The sequence below is a fragment of the Gopherus evgoodei genome, chromosome 15, assembly GCF_007399415.2.
Source record: "Gopherus evgoodei ecotype Sinaloan lineage chromosome 15, rGopEvg1_v1.p, whole genome shotgun sequence".
Lineage (NCBI taxonomy): Eukaryota > Metazoa > Chordata > Testudines > Testudinidae > Gopherus > Gopherus evgoodei.
Window position 1 is genome coordinate 28,619,173 of NC_044336.1, and position 15,729 is coordinate 28,634,901.

The 15,729-nt window shown below is 59.0% G+C and overlaps 1 protein-coding gene across 1 annotated transcript in view; it reads left to right on the forward strand.

Annotated features, from left to right (window-relative positions):
• The first annotated feature begins 987 nt into the window (after positions 1-987).
• Positions 988-15,729, forward strand: part of TIMP2 (TIMP metallopeptidase inhibitor 2) — a 32,800-nt gene continuing 18,058 nt past the window's right edge. Inside the window, exon 1 of the mRNA XM_030534095.1 lies at positions 988-1,303. Coding sequence (XP_030389955.1) covers positions 1,174-1,303 — 130 coding nt within the window. The 5' untranslated portion in view covers positions 988-1,173. The remainder of the gene's footprint in view (positions 1,304-15,729) is intronic.

Sequence of the window (15,729 nt, forward strand, 5' to 3'; positions counted from 1 at the left end):
AGCCACCATGCCGCAGAAGGCAACCTGCCTGCTGCCCTCCTGGCGACCAGAAGAGCGCCCCCCATGGCATGCCGCCCCGGGCACGCGCTTGGCGTGCTGGGGCCTGGAGCCGCCCCGTGGGAAAGCAGTTGCTTGTGGTGCTCAAGGGAAGAGAGCTGGGGAAGGGGGGGGGCAAGAGATGGAAGAGACCAGCAGGAGAAACCAGGAAATGCTTGGGCACAGACATAATCACAGCCCTTGGAGGAAACGTACTGCTCTGCTCAGCACTGGCCAGCTGCCACCTCCACGTGAGGCTGGGTTTGGCCTGATGCTGATGTCGCAGCTGTGAGGCCTTGGCTCCTGAGCGCAGGGGAGGGGGTGATGGCAGGAAACTACCCCTTCCCCCAGTGCTCACATTTCAGGGGAAGATAATAACCCCCTGGCCGTGATCCTCCTAAAATCCCTGCCAGGCTGGCACGCTGTGGCCCTTTGTGCCAGGGAGGGGCAGCGCTCACCACTCCTGGTGGAGCGGCACCTGTCGCTGCCATGGTGAGGTTACTCCTGCCAGCAGTGGGGAGGCCCTGGAAGGTTCTGCCCCACGGGAAGGAACGGAGCCCCACAGGAGGGGGCACGCTGCAGCGGTGGCCTTGCTCTCCTCCCTCCCCCCGCTGGCCCACAGGGCCGTCTGGGGCACCCTGCTAACTGCGGCACAGGCCTGGGCATTGCTGGGGCGCTGGCAGGCCAGACCCAGAGGGAGCCCGTTGGCAAGACCGACCCAAGCCCAGCCGCCGAGGGGACTCCCCAGGTGTGGGGGAGCAGAGGGGCAGGGGGCTGGGCCTGGAGCCGGGCATGACCTGCCCCTGGCAAGGAGAGCCGGACCCACGCCGCAGGCCCGGGGGAAGGAAGAGGCGAGAGCGATCGAGCTGCTGAGCGCAGCGGCCTGGCCCCGTGCCACGGGGCGGAGCAGCTGGAGCCCCGAGCGCGTTAAAAGCAGCTTTCGCGGAGCGGCGCAGCAAACCCTCCGCGCAAGGGAGGCAGCCGCGGCGTGTGTAGCCTCCTGTCCGCGGGGATCGCGGCTCTCCAGGCCCGGCGGAGCCGGACTCGGACTCGGACTCGGACTCCGGCTCGCGCGGGAGCTGGCGGCAGCGCCTGGCTGGATGCGGCGGCCCCCACGGGCGCTCTGAGACCCGCAAGATGCGCGCTGCTCTGCCCAGCCTGCTGGCCTGGCTGGCGATGCTGCTGCTCTGGAGGGCGGCGCGCCCGGCCGACGCCTGCAGCTGCTCCCCGGTGCACCCGCAACAGGCCTTCTGCAACGCGGACGTAGGTAAGGGCGCCCGCCCGCCCGCCGCGCCTCCTCCCGCACCGGGACGTGACGGGGCCACGGATCGATCCGGGCCGGGCAACACAAACCACCCGGCGGGCGGGGCCGGCCGCCGCCGCCGCCAGTTGCTGCGGTGGGGGCTGAGACGTGCGCCCGGGCCGGGCCGGGGCCCTGGGGGTCTGGAGCCCGGGCTGCTGGGGGCTGCGCTGGATTGCGGCGCTTGTACAAACGTGGGAAACTCTTTTATCGGCACGGGGCGGTGGGGCTCGGATCTCTGCGGCCCCTGGCTCAGGGGGGCCCGAGAGACAGGCCAGAGGGCGGAGGCTGTGGTCGCTGGACGTGACCCGCCTGCTGGGCAGGCCGCGGGGGGAGTCGTAGAAGGATGGATTGTACAGGATGAACTTAAGTGTGCCTGAAATAGGCGCCTGCCCCCCCACTTTCCAGGCCTGTTTGGTTCACTGGGGTTTATTTTTGGGTCAGAGCCCTGTGCCCACGCCTGGTAGCTGTGCCCAGGGGCAGCGCTCTCCCTGCATCCAATCAGCAGAGCGGAGCTGGGAAGCTGTTACCTGCGGAGAGCCGAGTTCAAGGGCTCACTGCTTCCCTGGTAGCTGCTGGCGAGCTGGCCCCTCTCAGCACCATGAGCAAACAGAAGCCCTGGCTGCTCCCGCCCCCGTTAAAACCCGTGAGAGATCAGTCTGCTGTGAACAGAGCCATTTCCCTGGAGTCCTTGGCAGGTCACTCCCAGACCCGCTCTTGGAGGCATTTGTGATGGAACAAGGCACCTGTAGCCCCCACCCTGAGAGGGGCCTGGCCAGGGCTCCCAGGAACTGCCCTGATTCAACATATCCCCCCAGCAGCCTCAGGCTCCCTGGAGCCCTTCCCAGGGCAGAAGCTGCTGGTGTCCCATCTCTGCCCAGCGAGTGCTGAGCCAACCTGTGCGCGTGAGAGCTGGACTGGGCCTGCTTAGTCACAGCCATGGCTCTGGCGAGAGACAGGAACAGGAGCCTGCTGTCCTCCTCATATGCCATCGGCCTCTGCCACTCGGGCCATTCGGCTTTCAGCTGAGAATCATTTGTGCTTTAGCTGTTGCCATCACCACCTGCCACCTAGCTACTGATGGGTGCCCGGCCCGAGCTCCCTGCTCCCTCCAGCCTGTAGGACCAGACACACGTGGCCTAAAGTGGGGCCTGACTATCTCCTCTTTCACCACCTTGCAGTTATCAAATGTATTGCTCATTTTATGGTTCCCTGCAGTAATGCCTTTAAGCACTGTCGTCCTCCAGGCCTGGCTGGATTGGCCTGCAGGCGTGTGGGAGGCTGCGTAGACGAAGCTTAAACAGCAAAGCACCCGATAGTGACGCCTTGTAGCTCTCTCCGGACCCAGCACCAACCTCAAACTGAACTTTAGCTTCTCCGGGTTTGTGGCCTCAGGGCTTCTGTCTGTTAATCGGAGGTGGTGCTGGGTGGGAGAGTGTGTCAGTCCGTGCTGCCAGGAGTGTGCCTGTCTGGTAGGGTGAGAATCCCCAAGGCCAGTCTCTCTCTCTGGGTTCTGAACCAGTCAGTGGGGACGGGATGAAGATCCTCCTTGAGAGGTCTGAGCTTTGTTCTCTGCGTCCCTGCACAACCCTTCCGCCAAGCTCAGCCTGGGCACTGGGCCTGTGGAGGGCGAGTACCAGGCACAAATGGAGCTGTCTGCTCTGGTGGGTTTGACTCAATACAGCTGAGCCCTTAATGACAAAAACTAGCATTGCACGTTGCCATCTTGATTTACTCAAGCTAGCTGGTGACGCCCTGGGGAAGGCGAGAGCTTTGTTAGTGCTGTTGCTGATTGGATGCTGTGCTCAAAGGGGAATGCTGAGCAGAGAGCCGGGCCCTGCCTTGGGGAGTGGGCTGTGTTGGGTTGGGTCACCTTCTGTCTGTTCCTTACTTCCAGGCATTTCCTTTCCTCCATTCCAGTTTATTCGGCTTGGATGCTGCTGAAAGAGAGGCCTTGGCAGGGCCGGGATCTGGATTCCTCTTTCTATGAATAATGCCCTTATTGCATTTAACATATTAAACAAACTGAGCCCAGTCCCACTGCCTGCCGCACTCAGGGGCAATGCCATGCCACAGCACCCAGGCTTGGCTGGAGAGAGACATTCTGAAATGCTTTGGCCGCTCCGTTGGGCTGACAGCCCAGCCCCCTTCCATCACCGCACACCCTGCGCTGCCCCAGATTCCCCTCGCTCCTGGGTGTCCACTGCCATTGGTTGGCCTCCTGGATTTGGATGCCTCACCCCTGCGGACCTCCCCGAGTCTCTCAGGGCCCTGCTGTTTGTTAGGGAACTGTGCAAACTGATTTAAGGACAGGAAGATTTTAGACAAAGTGAAGCAGCATCAATCTGAGCTGCTGGATTTCCCCGAGTCTTTCAGTGGGAGCTGGGCAGGGCAGTATAGCTGCAGTTAACAGCACATGTCAGCTGGCCTCTGTCACTTTCCTGCCCTCATCCTCCCAGGCTCCCCACTCCTCATGCAGGCTTCAGCCTCAGTGGTCCCTCTGGATGGTTCATCGGTGACATGGCCTTGGAGTGACTAAAGCAGGAAATGCTGCCAGGAATTGGGCTGGGGGATGGGCACTCACCTGCCCTAGTTGGGATCCTGGCCATGGTCACAGCACTCATCTGGTTGCGAAGTAAAACCCACCTGTGCGTGAGGCGAGAGCTTGCCAGTGAGCAGCCCCCAGCAGGGCAGAGACCTGGCTGTGGCCCAGTGAATGCTGCCGAGGGAGAGGCAGCTGGTGCCCTTGGCTCTGACCTGCACAAGCTTCTCTCCCCATTGAGGAGACAGGCTTTGGGGCAGTGATCCCGGCTGGCTTGATGCCCTCTCTCGGCTGGGGGGTGAGGTGTATGGAGGGTAGGGAGGGGCAGTGCAGCTAGCACGCAGGGCTGTGGGGCAGGGCTGTGGTACAGGCCCTAGGATGTCAGACTTCCAAGGGGCAATTCTCTGGCCCATGTTATATGGGTGTTACCTGCACACTCTAGGGCACCCACCTCTGCCCTTCTGTAGCTCAAGGCACAGGCCGGTTAGTTTAGGCACCTCCACCCTTGCCGCGGTCCGAGGGCTTGGGGCATACTCTTCTGTGGGTTTGCAGGGTCAGTGAAAGAGCCTTACACGGTAATATCCTTAACCTCTATTAACAGTCATCAAACCAGACTGCACACGCTCAGCAGACAGTGCTCGCCACTCCCAGTGAGGCAGACACAAACTTTTCCTGGGGCCAGTCAGGATCAGGTTATCCAGGGCCTCTGGCTTCTGCACAGTGTGGTTGTCAGAGTGTTGAGCTCTGGCAGCTCTGATCCTGGGCTGTGTCCTGCAGTGGATTCCAAGGAACTTCCTTTTCGACCCCAGTTTATACAGTTAAAACGTGAGTTCCGCTGAGCTGCACCTTAACCAATCGTTGTACACTACAGTCCTACATGACAGTGTTTTTCACCAATACTGGCACATTGTGAAACAATTCTTTACCCAATCAGATCCCACCACCTTAGTTGACTTAAATCTTACAAAATTAGTTATGCAACAGACAGAAAGAATTAAAGAACCTGATGGAGACCCTACAGATAAACAATAGAGAAGCGGAGATTTCACAATCACAGCTGCTGAAGTGCATCCTTCCCAGACAGGATGCATCAAACAGCATTTTCATTAGACGTCTTACAATCTGTCTCTCTGGTGGCGGTGGTGCTGCTAGGACAGGAGCCTCCTTAAGAGCCTGATGGGACACTGTTGTGATGCAATTTAGATGGAATGTGAGGATGTGACTCTGCTTTTTAGCTCATGGCTGCTGCTGGCCTAATGTGGCTGCAGAAAAAGGCCTGAGACTCAGCCTGGACGATCAGCGGCCCCTCCTGGCGTTGGGATCTGTGATGCTGCTTGGGTGTCTCCCTGCACTGAGCCGTGCATGCTGCCTGCTGGGAGGGGAGCTATTGCTCTGGGTCCTGTAAGCCAGCTCTGCTGGGGCTGGGGGAGCCTGGGCTGGGCACAGAAGCAAATGGACATGACTCGAAAGCCTGATTTCTAGGCAGAGCTTTAGGAAGGGGGGAGTAAGTATTGAGCTTCGGGTAGTGGGCACAGCGGGGTGCCAGACTGGGAACCAGGAGGTCTTGAATTCGTATCTTGGCTGCAGGTAACTTTGGGCAATTCACTTGGCTTCTCTGTGCATCTTTCCCTGCCCCATGGCCCACTCTTCCTGTGTTGCCTGGGGGAGACCTCAGGCCCATGGCTCATAGGGGTGTGAGCGCAGTGCAGGGAGTGGTGTTCCCCTCCCCTCTGCAGAAGCCAGCCCAGGGTTTGCCGCATGGCCCTGGGGCCACTTCCCTTTCCTCTATGACCCTGACTCTGCTGCCTTGTTCAGACTGGAGTTCTCCTGGGCTAGTCTGCAGCTCAGCCAGCCCCACATGTGACCTCTAGGTAGGCTGCAGCTCCCAGCTTTCTGCAAGGACTCAACCCATGGCCCTGGCTCCACTAGCAGATTCCTTGAGGCCTCTGGCTGGTTAGTCATAAGCCCTGGGGGAGTACCAGAGGCCAGCAGCACATGGAAAGGACCTGCAGAAGGGGGAGGCTGGGCAAGTGGGGACTCCAACTGTCAAGGTTCCTTCCCTACTCTGAACTTTAGGTGCAGATGTGGGGATCTGCATGGACACTTCTAAGCTTAATTCCTGGCTTAGATCTGGTACACTGCCATCATCCAGAATTCTAGTGTCTGGAGCACTCTGTCCCCCCCAAAACTTTCCCCTCCCTGGGTTGCATTGATGGACTTCACCAATTCCCCGGTGAACACAGATCCAAATCCCTTGGATCTTAAAACAAGGAGAAATTAATCATCCCCCCTCTTTTCCCCCACCAGTCCCTGGTGAGTCCAGATCCAATCCCCTTGGATCTTAAAACAAGGAAAAATCAATCAGGTTCTTAAAAAGAAAGCTTTTAATTAAAGAAAGAAAAGTAAAAATCATCTCTGTAAAATCAGGATGGAAAATACTTTACAGGGTAATCAGATTAATATAGCCCAGAGGAACCCCCTCTAGCCTTAGGTTCAAAGTTACAGCAAACAGAGGTAAAATCCTCTCAGCAAAAAAGGACATTTACAAGTTGAGAAAACAAAAATAAGACTAACACGCCTTGCCTGGCTGTTACTTACAAGTTTGAAACATGAGAGACTGATTCAGAAAGATTTGGAGAGCGTGGATGGACGTCTGGTCCCTTTTAGTCCCAAGAGCAAACAACCCCCAAAACAAAGAGCACCAACAAAAGACTTCCCCCACCAAGATTTGAAAGTATCGTGTCCCCCCGTTGGTCCTCTGGTCAGGTGTCAGCCAGGTTTACTGAGCTTCTTAACCCTTTACAGGTAAAAGAGACATTAACCTTTAACTATCTGTTTATGACACCAGCTCTGATAGTCCCCCAGTGTTTGGCCAAGGGATGGGAGGCTGCAGCTCGCTCTGGAGTGGCTCTGCCTGCGCTGCAGCAGGGCTGGGTGAGCGTGGCACTAGGCTGGGGTGAGAACAGAGCCCCCAGGGGATTCAGGTGTACAGCCCCTGTAGAGGGAGAGCTGCAGGGGAGTTGTGTGTCTGAAGCCCTGCGGCGGTGCTGGAAACCCCAGCCCTGGGAGCTGCTTCATGTGACGAGTGGAACAGCCAAACCAGTGCTGCATGTGGACAGCACCCCTCACCCCACTGCCCGGGGCCTTGTCCCTTCCTGGCCTTTTCCTGGCAACTCCGTGTCACCTGCCGGGGCCTGTCTTTCCCTGACTGAGCTTTAGAGTGACTTGCTTCAGATCCACCCCACCAGCACTTGGATGTTGTCTCACTAGCCTTCTTCAGGAAACCTCTCTGCCCCGACTGGGGGTGCTGGCCTGGGGTGGGGGTGCTGGCCTAGGGTGGGGGGGGCCTTAGTGAGGGTGCTGGGGATGGAGAGGCGGCGCTGTCCTGAAGTGGGGGGTGGAGTGGGGTGCTGGCCTGAAGTGGGGTGCTGGGGTGGGAGTGGGGGTGCTGGAGGGGGTGCTGGCCTGGAGTGGGGGTGCCTTATTGGGGGTGCTGGGGGTGGGGAGGGGGTGCTGACCTTGGGTGGGGGTGGAGTGGAGTGCTGGCCGGGGGTGGGAATGGGGGTGCTGGCCCGGGGAGGGGGTGCTGGCCTGGGGCGGGGAGGCCTTAGTGAGGGTGCTGGGGGTGGGGAGGGGGTGCTGGCTTGGAGTGGGGGTGCAGTGGGGTGCTGGCCTGGGGTAGGGGGGCCTTAATGGGGGTGCTGGGGGCGGGGCTGCTGGTGGTTTCCCTGCTCTGTCACATGGACCCATTCTGGCTGGGGAGAGATGCTGGCGTCCTATGGATGCTAGCATGGCAGGTGGAGTTGAGCTGGTGCTGGTGCGTCAGGGCTAAGGGCAGACTCGCTCCGAGGGGGCTAAGACAAGGGGGTCCCAGCTACAGGGCAGGTTCTGGATTCCTGCCTTGCAGCTGGACTCTTCCTTTCTGTGGTGGTTGACACCGCAGAGCAGTAACAATATAAAATGGGGATCCATAGGGATTTCACTCCCTTCAGGTTAGCCTGTGCTGGTGTAAATCCAGACTGACTCCAGTGACTCCAGATTTACACCTTAGAGCAGGTGTAGCCCATTGCCAGGGTTTGCCGTGCACCAACAGAGCCATATAAATAATATGCAGAACTTGCAATGAAACATAACCGCCTGCAGCCCTCTCCTCCTGCTGGGATCCCTGAGCTTAGCAGCCTCTGCTTCCCTTGCAGCTAACAGTCCAGCCCAGGGCCCGGATCAGAGCTTTTCCCTGTGCTGTTGACACCGGCTCACGCCCAGGGAAGCCCCGAGCACAGGTCAGTCCTGGCAGGTCAGTAGAGGAGGCACTGCTAGGGTGGAGTGTGGCTGTGATGTTTGTGGCACCTTCCAAGGAATCCGAGATACCTATGGGTGCTTCCCAGCAAACCCTCTGCTGGCAGCGCCAAGCCTGCCGGGCTGGGCTGGGATGCCTCATGCTGGCCACGTGATTGGCTCTCCCTCTTGTCTCACTAAGTCGTGTGTGTCACAGCTGCTTGGAGTGAGGTCACTTCCTGTCCCAGTGCCCCTCCGAACTGGGCGTGCAGGAGCCAGGGAACCTCCTGCTGACCCCAGGGAAACGCCCAGCGCAGGAGAAGCAGGGAGGCTGGCAAGCAGCTGCTCCTCTTCTGGCTGGTCTCTGCTGTTAGCAGCATTGGTTCCGCTGTGCGGGGCCGGGCCATACCGGGCTGTGCGGGACCTCTTGGGAAACTCACTTGTTTTGCTGCTTGGACTCAGCAGGTCAGTGACTTGTTTGGTCTTGTCCCCACTAGCTGAGGATTGTGGGGCAAACTCCAGTGTGCGCCCAGGGGATCTCCATGCAGGGCCAGCTTTGCCGATGTATCTGTGCCTGTTGCACCTCCCTGACTGCAGGCAGGATTTGTGTAAGTGGTGACTCCTGCTGCCATGGTAGCGGCCTGTGCAGGTGACCTGTTACCCATCTAATCCCTCATCGGGGGGTGGAAATGACCCCTTAAAGTGAGGGGCCCCAGGCAGACAGCACTGCCCACTGCCCGGTTCCATTGCACAGTCCCTGCAGGGAGCTCTGCTTGGCGGCTCTAGGGGTGGAACCAGCCCCGTGAGTCTGGAGTTTGATGCTGGAGAAGTGGCCAGTCAGACAAGCAGCCGTTGGCCAGGAGTCACATTGTCTGGCCATGGTGCTGCCGTGGCGGTAGCTGCACTCTGCAGGGCTGCGCTCCCCCCGACAGCAGGGCTGACTCTCCTAAAGGCACTGGCTTGGCTACGGTGCCACTCAGGTCGGGGTGACCAACCACCCCTGAGCCACGTAAGTGACACCGACGTGAGTGCGCTGTGTCCTGCTGATATTCCTGCGGGCCGCTGCTCCTTGGGGCTGGATTAATTAAGCTGACGGATGGGAGAGCTTTCTCCTGTTGGCTTAGAGCGTCTCTAGCCAGGGATCAGCGGAGACCCATCCTCACACCAGCTGGCTGCAAGTGGAGAGTGGACCCCTCCCTGCACAACGCTCCCTTCGCCCATGTGGGGCTGCTTGAAGGCTCCTGGGCCAGAGCTGTCAGATTCCAGTGCTGCTGCCTTGGGTCCCTGGTGCAGGGAGGGGGAGTCGGGGCTGGGGGGCTGGCAGCTCAGCTGCAGCAGAGCGCTCCCCTCGCAGGCCCCAGGCTCTAATTAAGCTGCAGATTTGTAGCTTGCAGTGTTTTGGTCTGAAGCATTAATTCTCTCCAGGGCCTTGCCATGGTAACCAGTGGGGACACAGGACCTACCAACTGAGTGCCTGGGAAGTGGCCTTCAGGTGGGGGAGACGCAGCATCGGAGGGTGGGGGGAGTTTCTCGCACTTGGCCAGCACATGGTGATCAGCCCTTTGCTCAGGGGAGCTGGCGTCTTCAATGAAATTGGGCCCAGCAGCCTGGTTCTGGTCCAGCTGCACCCTAGTTTGGTGTCAGAAGGGCAGGGCTGCCCTGCTCTGGCCAGAGGGGCTGGAACAGCTTCTACAGTGGGGGAGCTGAGAGCCATTGAACCAAACTGTAAACCCTGGATAGGATGGAACCACTTCAAGTCAGGGGTTATGGCAGCACCCCTAGTTCCAGCACCTCTGGCCTGAGAGTTACAGGTGAGAGGCAGCCTGAAGGCAAGGGAGGGTCCGGAGAGGAGAGGGTGTCCAGAGACTGCTCAGAGCAGGGCTGGGCTGCCTGGGAGTTATAAGTGAGTGGCACCCCAAAGTTAAGGGATAGTCTGGAGAGGAAAGAGTGTCAGGAGACCACTCAAAGCAGGGCTGGGCTGCCCCCGAAGGAGGGAGTGGCGAGGGCCCCTGCCGAGCAGTGGAGTCAGGGCAGGCTGGTGAAAGCAGGAGGCAGCAGGTCCATTGCGGGAGGGAGGGGGATCACCTACAAACTTGCCCAGGCCAGAGCGGGCTGAAGCCTGAGAGCTGCAGAGGGAGGTACCTGCTGGCTCGTTGGGCCGCAGAGGGCTGAAGGCTGGGGAATGATGGACGGGTGAGTGCGCTGATGTCTCTGGGCGAGAGCTAGGACCAGACCTGAGAATGAAATGAGTGGAGGAGCTGAGGAGCTAGAGGGGCCGGGTGAGGTGTGGTGAGAGAGGCCAGAGGTGTGCTGGAGAGCCTGGCTGTGGCGGGGGAGACGGGCCACGCCAGGGAGCCTGGCAGTGGCAAGAGGGGCCGTGTCAGGTGTGGTGAGAGAGGCCAGAGGTGTGCCGGAGAGCCTGGCTGTGGCGGGGGAGGCCGGGGCGACGCCAGGGAGCCTGGCAGTGGCAAGAGGGGCCGTGTCAGGTGTGGTGAGAGAGGCCAGGGAGCCCTGGATGTGGTGGGGTGGCCAGAGCCACGCCAGGGAGTCCCAGCCTGCGTGTAGCGATAGAGGCCAGGGCTGTACTAGGTGTGTGGATGGACAGTCGGTGTGAGCTGGGGGATTCTGGGTGGTGGGGCTGGGTTATGATAAATGCTCAGAAAGTTTTGCCTAAAGTTACTAGGGACTCAGAGGATAGCTGAGGCAGGGGCTGCTTGCAGGGCCACCCTGAGGTGGTGTGTGGGTGGTGATCACCAGGCCACACTCCTGTTACATGGTGGTGTGGGGCATGGGGGCTGGCAGGGGCCCATGGCATTGGCAGCTCAGAAGTGGCCGGAATGACAGAGTGCTCTGAACACGAGTGCAGAGGCTGAGTAGCACAGTAACCCTCAGCGCTCTGTTGGGAGAGCCCCTGGCCAATGTCAGCAAGGAGTGATTGGGAGTCAGGACTCCTGGGTCCTGTTACTGGTTCTATACTGAGTTTGGGCAGGTCTTTGAGCATCAGTTTTCTAACCTGTGAATTGGGATCAGTGGTAGCTATTGTGCTTTGGGATGCTGGCTATTGTTCTCCTACAGGAGCCCAGAGCTCTGCTCCCTGCTCTCTCAAAGGCCTTGGGAAAGTCACTCAGGGTATGTCTGCACTGCAGTGAGACACCCGTGGCTGGCCCATGCCAGCTGACTTGGGCTAAGGGGCAGTTTAACTGCAGTGTTTGTTTGTGCCTGTAGAATGGAGCCAATGGGACAGGCCTTCCTCCTGGAAGGGGAGGGTGGGCGGGAGTACTCGCTTCTAGGTGCTGTTATTTTGATCTTCCTTTCCTCTGAAGAGGGTGAATCCAGCCTTGTATCCAGTAACATGGAGCATCCCAGTGTGGGATTCCCCACATACAGGGCGGGACCTAGAAGGGAGCCCCTCTCGTAGCAGGGACACAGGTGGGTTTGGCAGCGCAATGCTACCCAGCTAGCAGAGGCACATGGCGACCCAGGAATCGCCCTTGCCCAGGTTACAGATCACAGCAGAGATAATTCAGACTCTGAGTGTTGCTGCATCAGACTCCTGCAGCTTGGCTGGCTTCCCCTCGTTCCTAGCCTGTTTTCAGACACTAGCACAGGGCAGGAAGTTTCCATGTAAAAGCACACAGGCGTTCCTGTTTCGCTGGGGGGTTATTTCAGATGTGGCTATGGGTTAAACCCGTTCCCACAAACCCTGTGTGATGCCAGTGCTCCTGCTTTAATTCAAGGCATCTGGAACGGCAAAGATTCTTCCAGGTGGTTCTCTTCTCCCTCTAGGCTAGAGGGTCGGTCAGGGGCTTACTTATTTTGAGGGAGCCCCTGTTATATAGGTGCCAAGGACTGGCTGTCAGCGGTGCCTAGATACAGTGCTCGTGCCCCCGTGACCTCACCTCTCATCCAGCTCTGTGCCCCAGAACCAACATGCATCATCTCCTCCGTGTGTTGGCCTGGGAACTGGCTAGCTCAGGTGTGACAGTGGCCTGTGATGCCTCTCCCTCGAGGTCCCTAGTACAGATCCAGCCCAGGGCAGTCATGATGGAAAGTTACCACCCATTGCTAGCTGCTCAGCTCCCCATGAACACCCCCAGTGTCAAAAACACATGAGTTTAGGGAAGTTTCTGCAGGGAAGCCAAGGACCGAATGGGCCATAGAGAGTGAGCTTCCTGCTCAGAACCAGCTGGAGTGAGGGCACTCTGGCTTAGGCATGTTTCTGGGCATAGCTAGACTGATAACCGTGCTCTCTCTCGCTCTCTCCGGAGTTATCAGAAGAAGCAGGGAGCGGGGGTCCACATTCCAGCGCCTCCAAGAGCCAGTGGGGAAATCCATGGGGAGGGAGATGGGCTGTAATGGGGAGAGCTGTGGGGACAGCTGCACCCATCTCTCTCTCTGCATGGAGGCTGCTGCAGAGGCAGCTAATGGCTAAGTGCTTGAAAGCTGCCCAGAATACATTTGTCTGGCTCCTGGAGGTGCTGTTAGCAGGATGGGGGACGGTGGAGCGTTTGGCTGGCCAGTGATTCAGACAGCGCAGAAGACGGCAGTGTGGGGATGAGAAGTGTGTGTTTGCTGGAGTCCTGTGCACAATCCTGGGTCATCCCATTGCACCCCCACCCCCTCCTGCTCTGGGGCAGGTCTGGGGGACTCTTGGATTCATCCTGGATGGAGTGTGGGGGGGCCTGTGAGCTCAGCGGTAACAGCCAATTGTCATATGGCATCAGGGAATTTCATAGTACAATCCTATTGGTTAAAATGTGTAAGGTGACGTGCTTCCCCCTCCCCATTATAACAGTCCTTCAGTCCCATCCATTGGCTCTTGCTGCTGACGTGGAACCATACCCCACTTGTTGCCATGGTGTCTGAGAGCCCCAGACAGCACTCCCCCCATTAACAGCTCACCCAGCCAGGTAGCCACCTGGCAGTGGGTCTTGTCAGCATCCCCGGGCAGGGGCCTGGGCACATGTCCCTGGATGCCCAGCGTCACTGCCATGCAGCTAATGAGGTGTGAGTTGGGATCCTAGGCAGCCTCAGTTTGCCAGGCTGCCGCTGGCATCTTTCCCAGGGAGGGGGGTGTTTTATCTCCAGGGTACTGGGCTCTGCGTGTCCCATTCCCTTGCCTGGGGAGGGCACCTTGTCCTTCCTGGGGAGCCAATATGAGGCCATCGTTACTCACCCCTGGCCTTCACCAGCTCTCTTGTGACTTTAGCATGAGTTGGAATGTAGCTGGGATTTCCATTAAAGCTCCAGCTCCTGGAGTCAGGGAATTCTGTGGGGAACTTGGCTTTCGTTGGGAAACCCCAGTATATTTACAGCTCCCTCCACCCCCCTGGCTGCAGAGATGCCTGAAAACGTGACCTGATCAGCTCACTCAGCAGACATGGCAAATACAAAGGGTTTCTTAGCATTAAAATCTCCTGACTTTGTGGGTCTGACTCATGGTCTGAGTGCTCAGAGCTGCCTCCCGTTGAGGGGCTGGGAGGAACCTCATGCTGTGCCCTGGATTTCCCTGGGCTGACTCTCTCCCTCTTCTTCCCACATCACCCTCCCCTCTGGCTCCTGGCTTTCAGCGTGGAGCTTGGCTGGGCTTTTGGCCGGGAAGTGCAGAGCAATCTGCTCCACAAAGCCGCACTGTTCAGAACAAATCTGCCTAGAGAGGGCTGCATTTCTGTCAAGTGATTCATCAGCACGTGAATGGAAAAGGCCAGAGCCCACTGAACCAGGAGCTGTTTTCCTGCCCACAGTCACTAAGCCAATGTCATTGCCCACCCTCCCAGGCCAAAGCAGGAGCCTCAGGCGGCAGCTGCTCTGTTTGCTACCTTACCTGAAGCAAAGCTGGAGAGGCTTGTCCTCCCTGGGGCAGCAGGGGGTCCAAGCAGGAGCTGGCCAGCAGCTCACAGGGACACCTCTGTTTCAGAGCCATTCCCATGAGCCCCTGGATGTGACTTGGGGGTGCCAAGAGGGCTGGACAATCAGCAAGGGCAGGGAGTGGCAGGAGGGCAAACAGCCAGCATAGGCCTTGGCCCCTACGGCAGCACTTCCTGTCCCAGCCAGCTCGGAATCGGGACTCCTTGGGTGTCAGGCGGTGGCTGTGCAGTGAGCACTGGGCATGGCTGCTGATCGCTGCATTGGGCATGGCCTGGATGCTTCTGTCTGGTAACTAGGACCACACCGCCCACCCCATCAGCTGCTCCCAGTGCCAAGAGCAGGTTAGGGAGGTGTCCTGTCAGGTGAAGGGGGAAGAGCAAACAGCAGAGGGGAGAGACCTAGAGCAATGACGCTCTCCCTGCCAAGGGCCGGACTGCATGGTTTGCGTCTGGAGCTTGGCAGAGTCTTTCCTAGAGGCTGGGTGGGGTTTGGGTGGGGACGATCTCTGCTGGGAGCTGAGCTGACAGGTTCTCAGCACAGCCCTGGGCATGTATGGCACCTCTCTGGCCCATCACCGTCAGAGCAGCAGAGCACCTTTCTATGTGACCAGATGTGCCGGAGACTCTGGCTGGGCCAAGTCATTCCCTGGAGAGCCCGTTGGCTGCATGAGGAGAGGCCTGGGTTAGTGCCAGATGTACGGAGTGGCCTGGCTTGGCTGGCTGCCCACGCCAGCCGCCCCGTAGACGGCAGCTGTCCAGCGCAGGCCTGGGGCAGGTAATGCTCTGCAGGGAGTAGGGGTGTCCTGTGACGATACTCTCCAGTGGCCTGTTCACACTCACGCCTACTGCTCCGGGCCATGGGAGGGCGTCTGTGCGCTGCCCTTGCCTGGGGCTCTTGGAACCAGCTGGATTCCAGTCTGCCCTGTGTTACCAAGAGACTGGTCAGCTCAGGGTCTGAGGCAGAGAGGCCGTGGCTGGCTGGCGGAGCCCGGCTACCATGGCAGCCCTGCAGCCAGGTTCTCTTGCTGCGGGGGAGTCAGCTGGATCCTGCCCAAGGAGAACTGGCCTTGGGAATGAGCTCCTGCCCTATGCATGATCCTGGAATCATCCGATGGGAGCAGGGGTGGGGGGAGATCATGGAGCCCCACGGCTCTAGCTATCACTGGATCACATTGTCACGGAGTGTGGGGGAGTCCGGCCCTGCACCCCTCTTCCTGGGACCCACAGTGACTCTCGGCCAGCCAGTAAAACAGAAGGTTTATTGGACAACAGGAACACCGGTTACAGCAGAGCTTGCAGGCACAGTCAGGACCCCTCCACCGAGTCCTTCTGGGCTTTCAGGGTGCTTGGATCCTAGCTAGGATCCCCTGAATTCCGCCCACCCAGCCCCAAGCCCAAACTCAAACTGCTTCCCTCCTGCCACTCCCTTCCTTTTTCCCCCTTCCCGGGCAAAGGTGTTGACCTTTCCCCTCCCTTACCTAGCTCAGGTTACAGGCTCTGGCATTGTCCATCCCCTAAAGTCCTCCCCTGCTCTCCCACTCCCCACACAGACAGTCCCTACTGCATCACATCTCTCCCCCCTTCGAGACTGAACTGAGCAGGGTCACTCTGCCCAGTGACCTGGGGAAGTTCAGGGCCCCCTCTCTGGGACAACGCATCCGCTGTCAGGTTGGCACTTCCCTTCACATGGACCACGTCCATGTCATAGT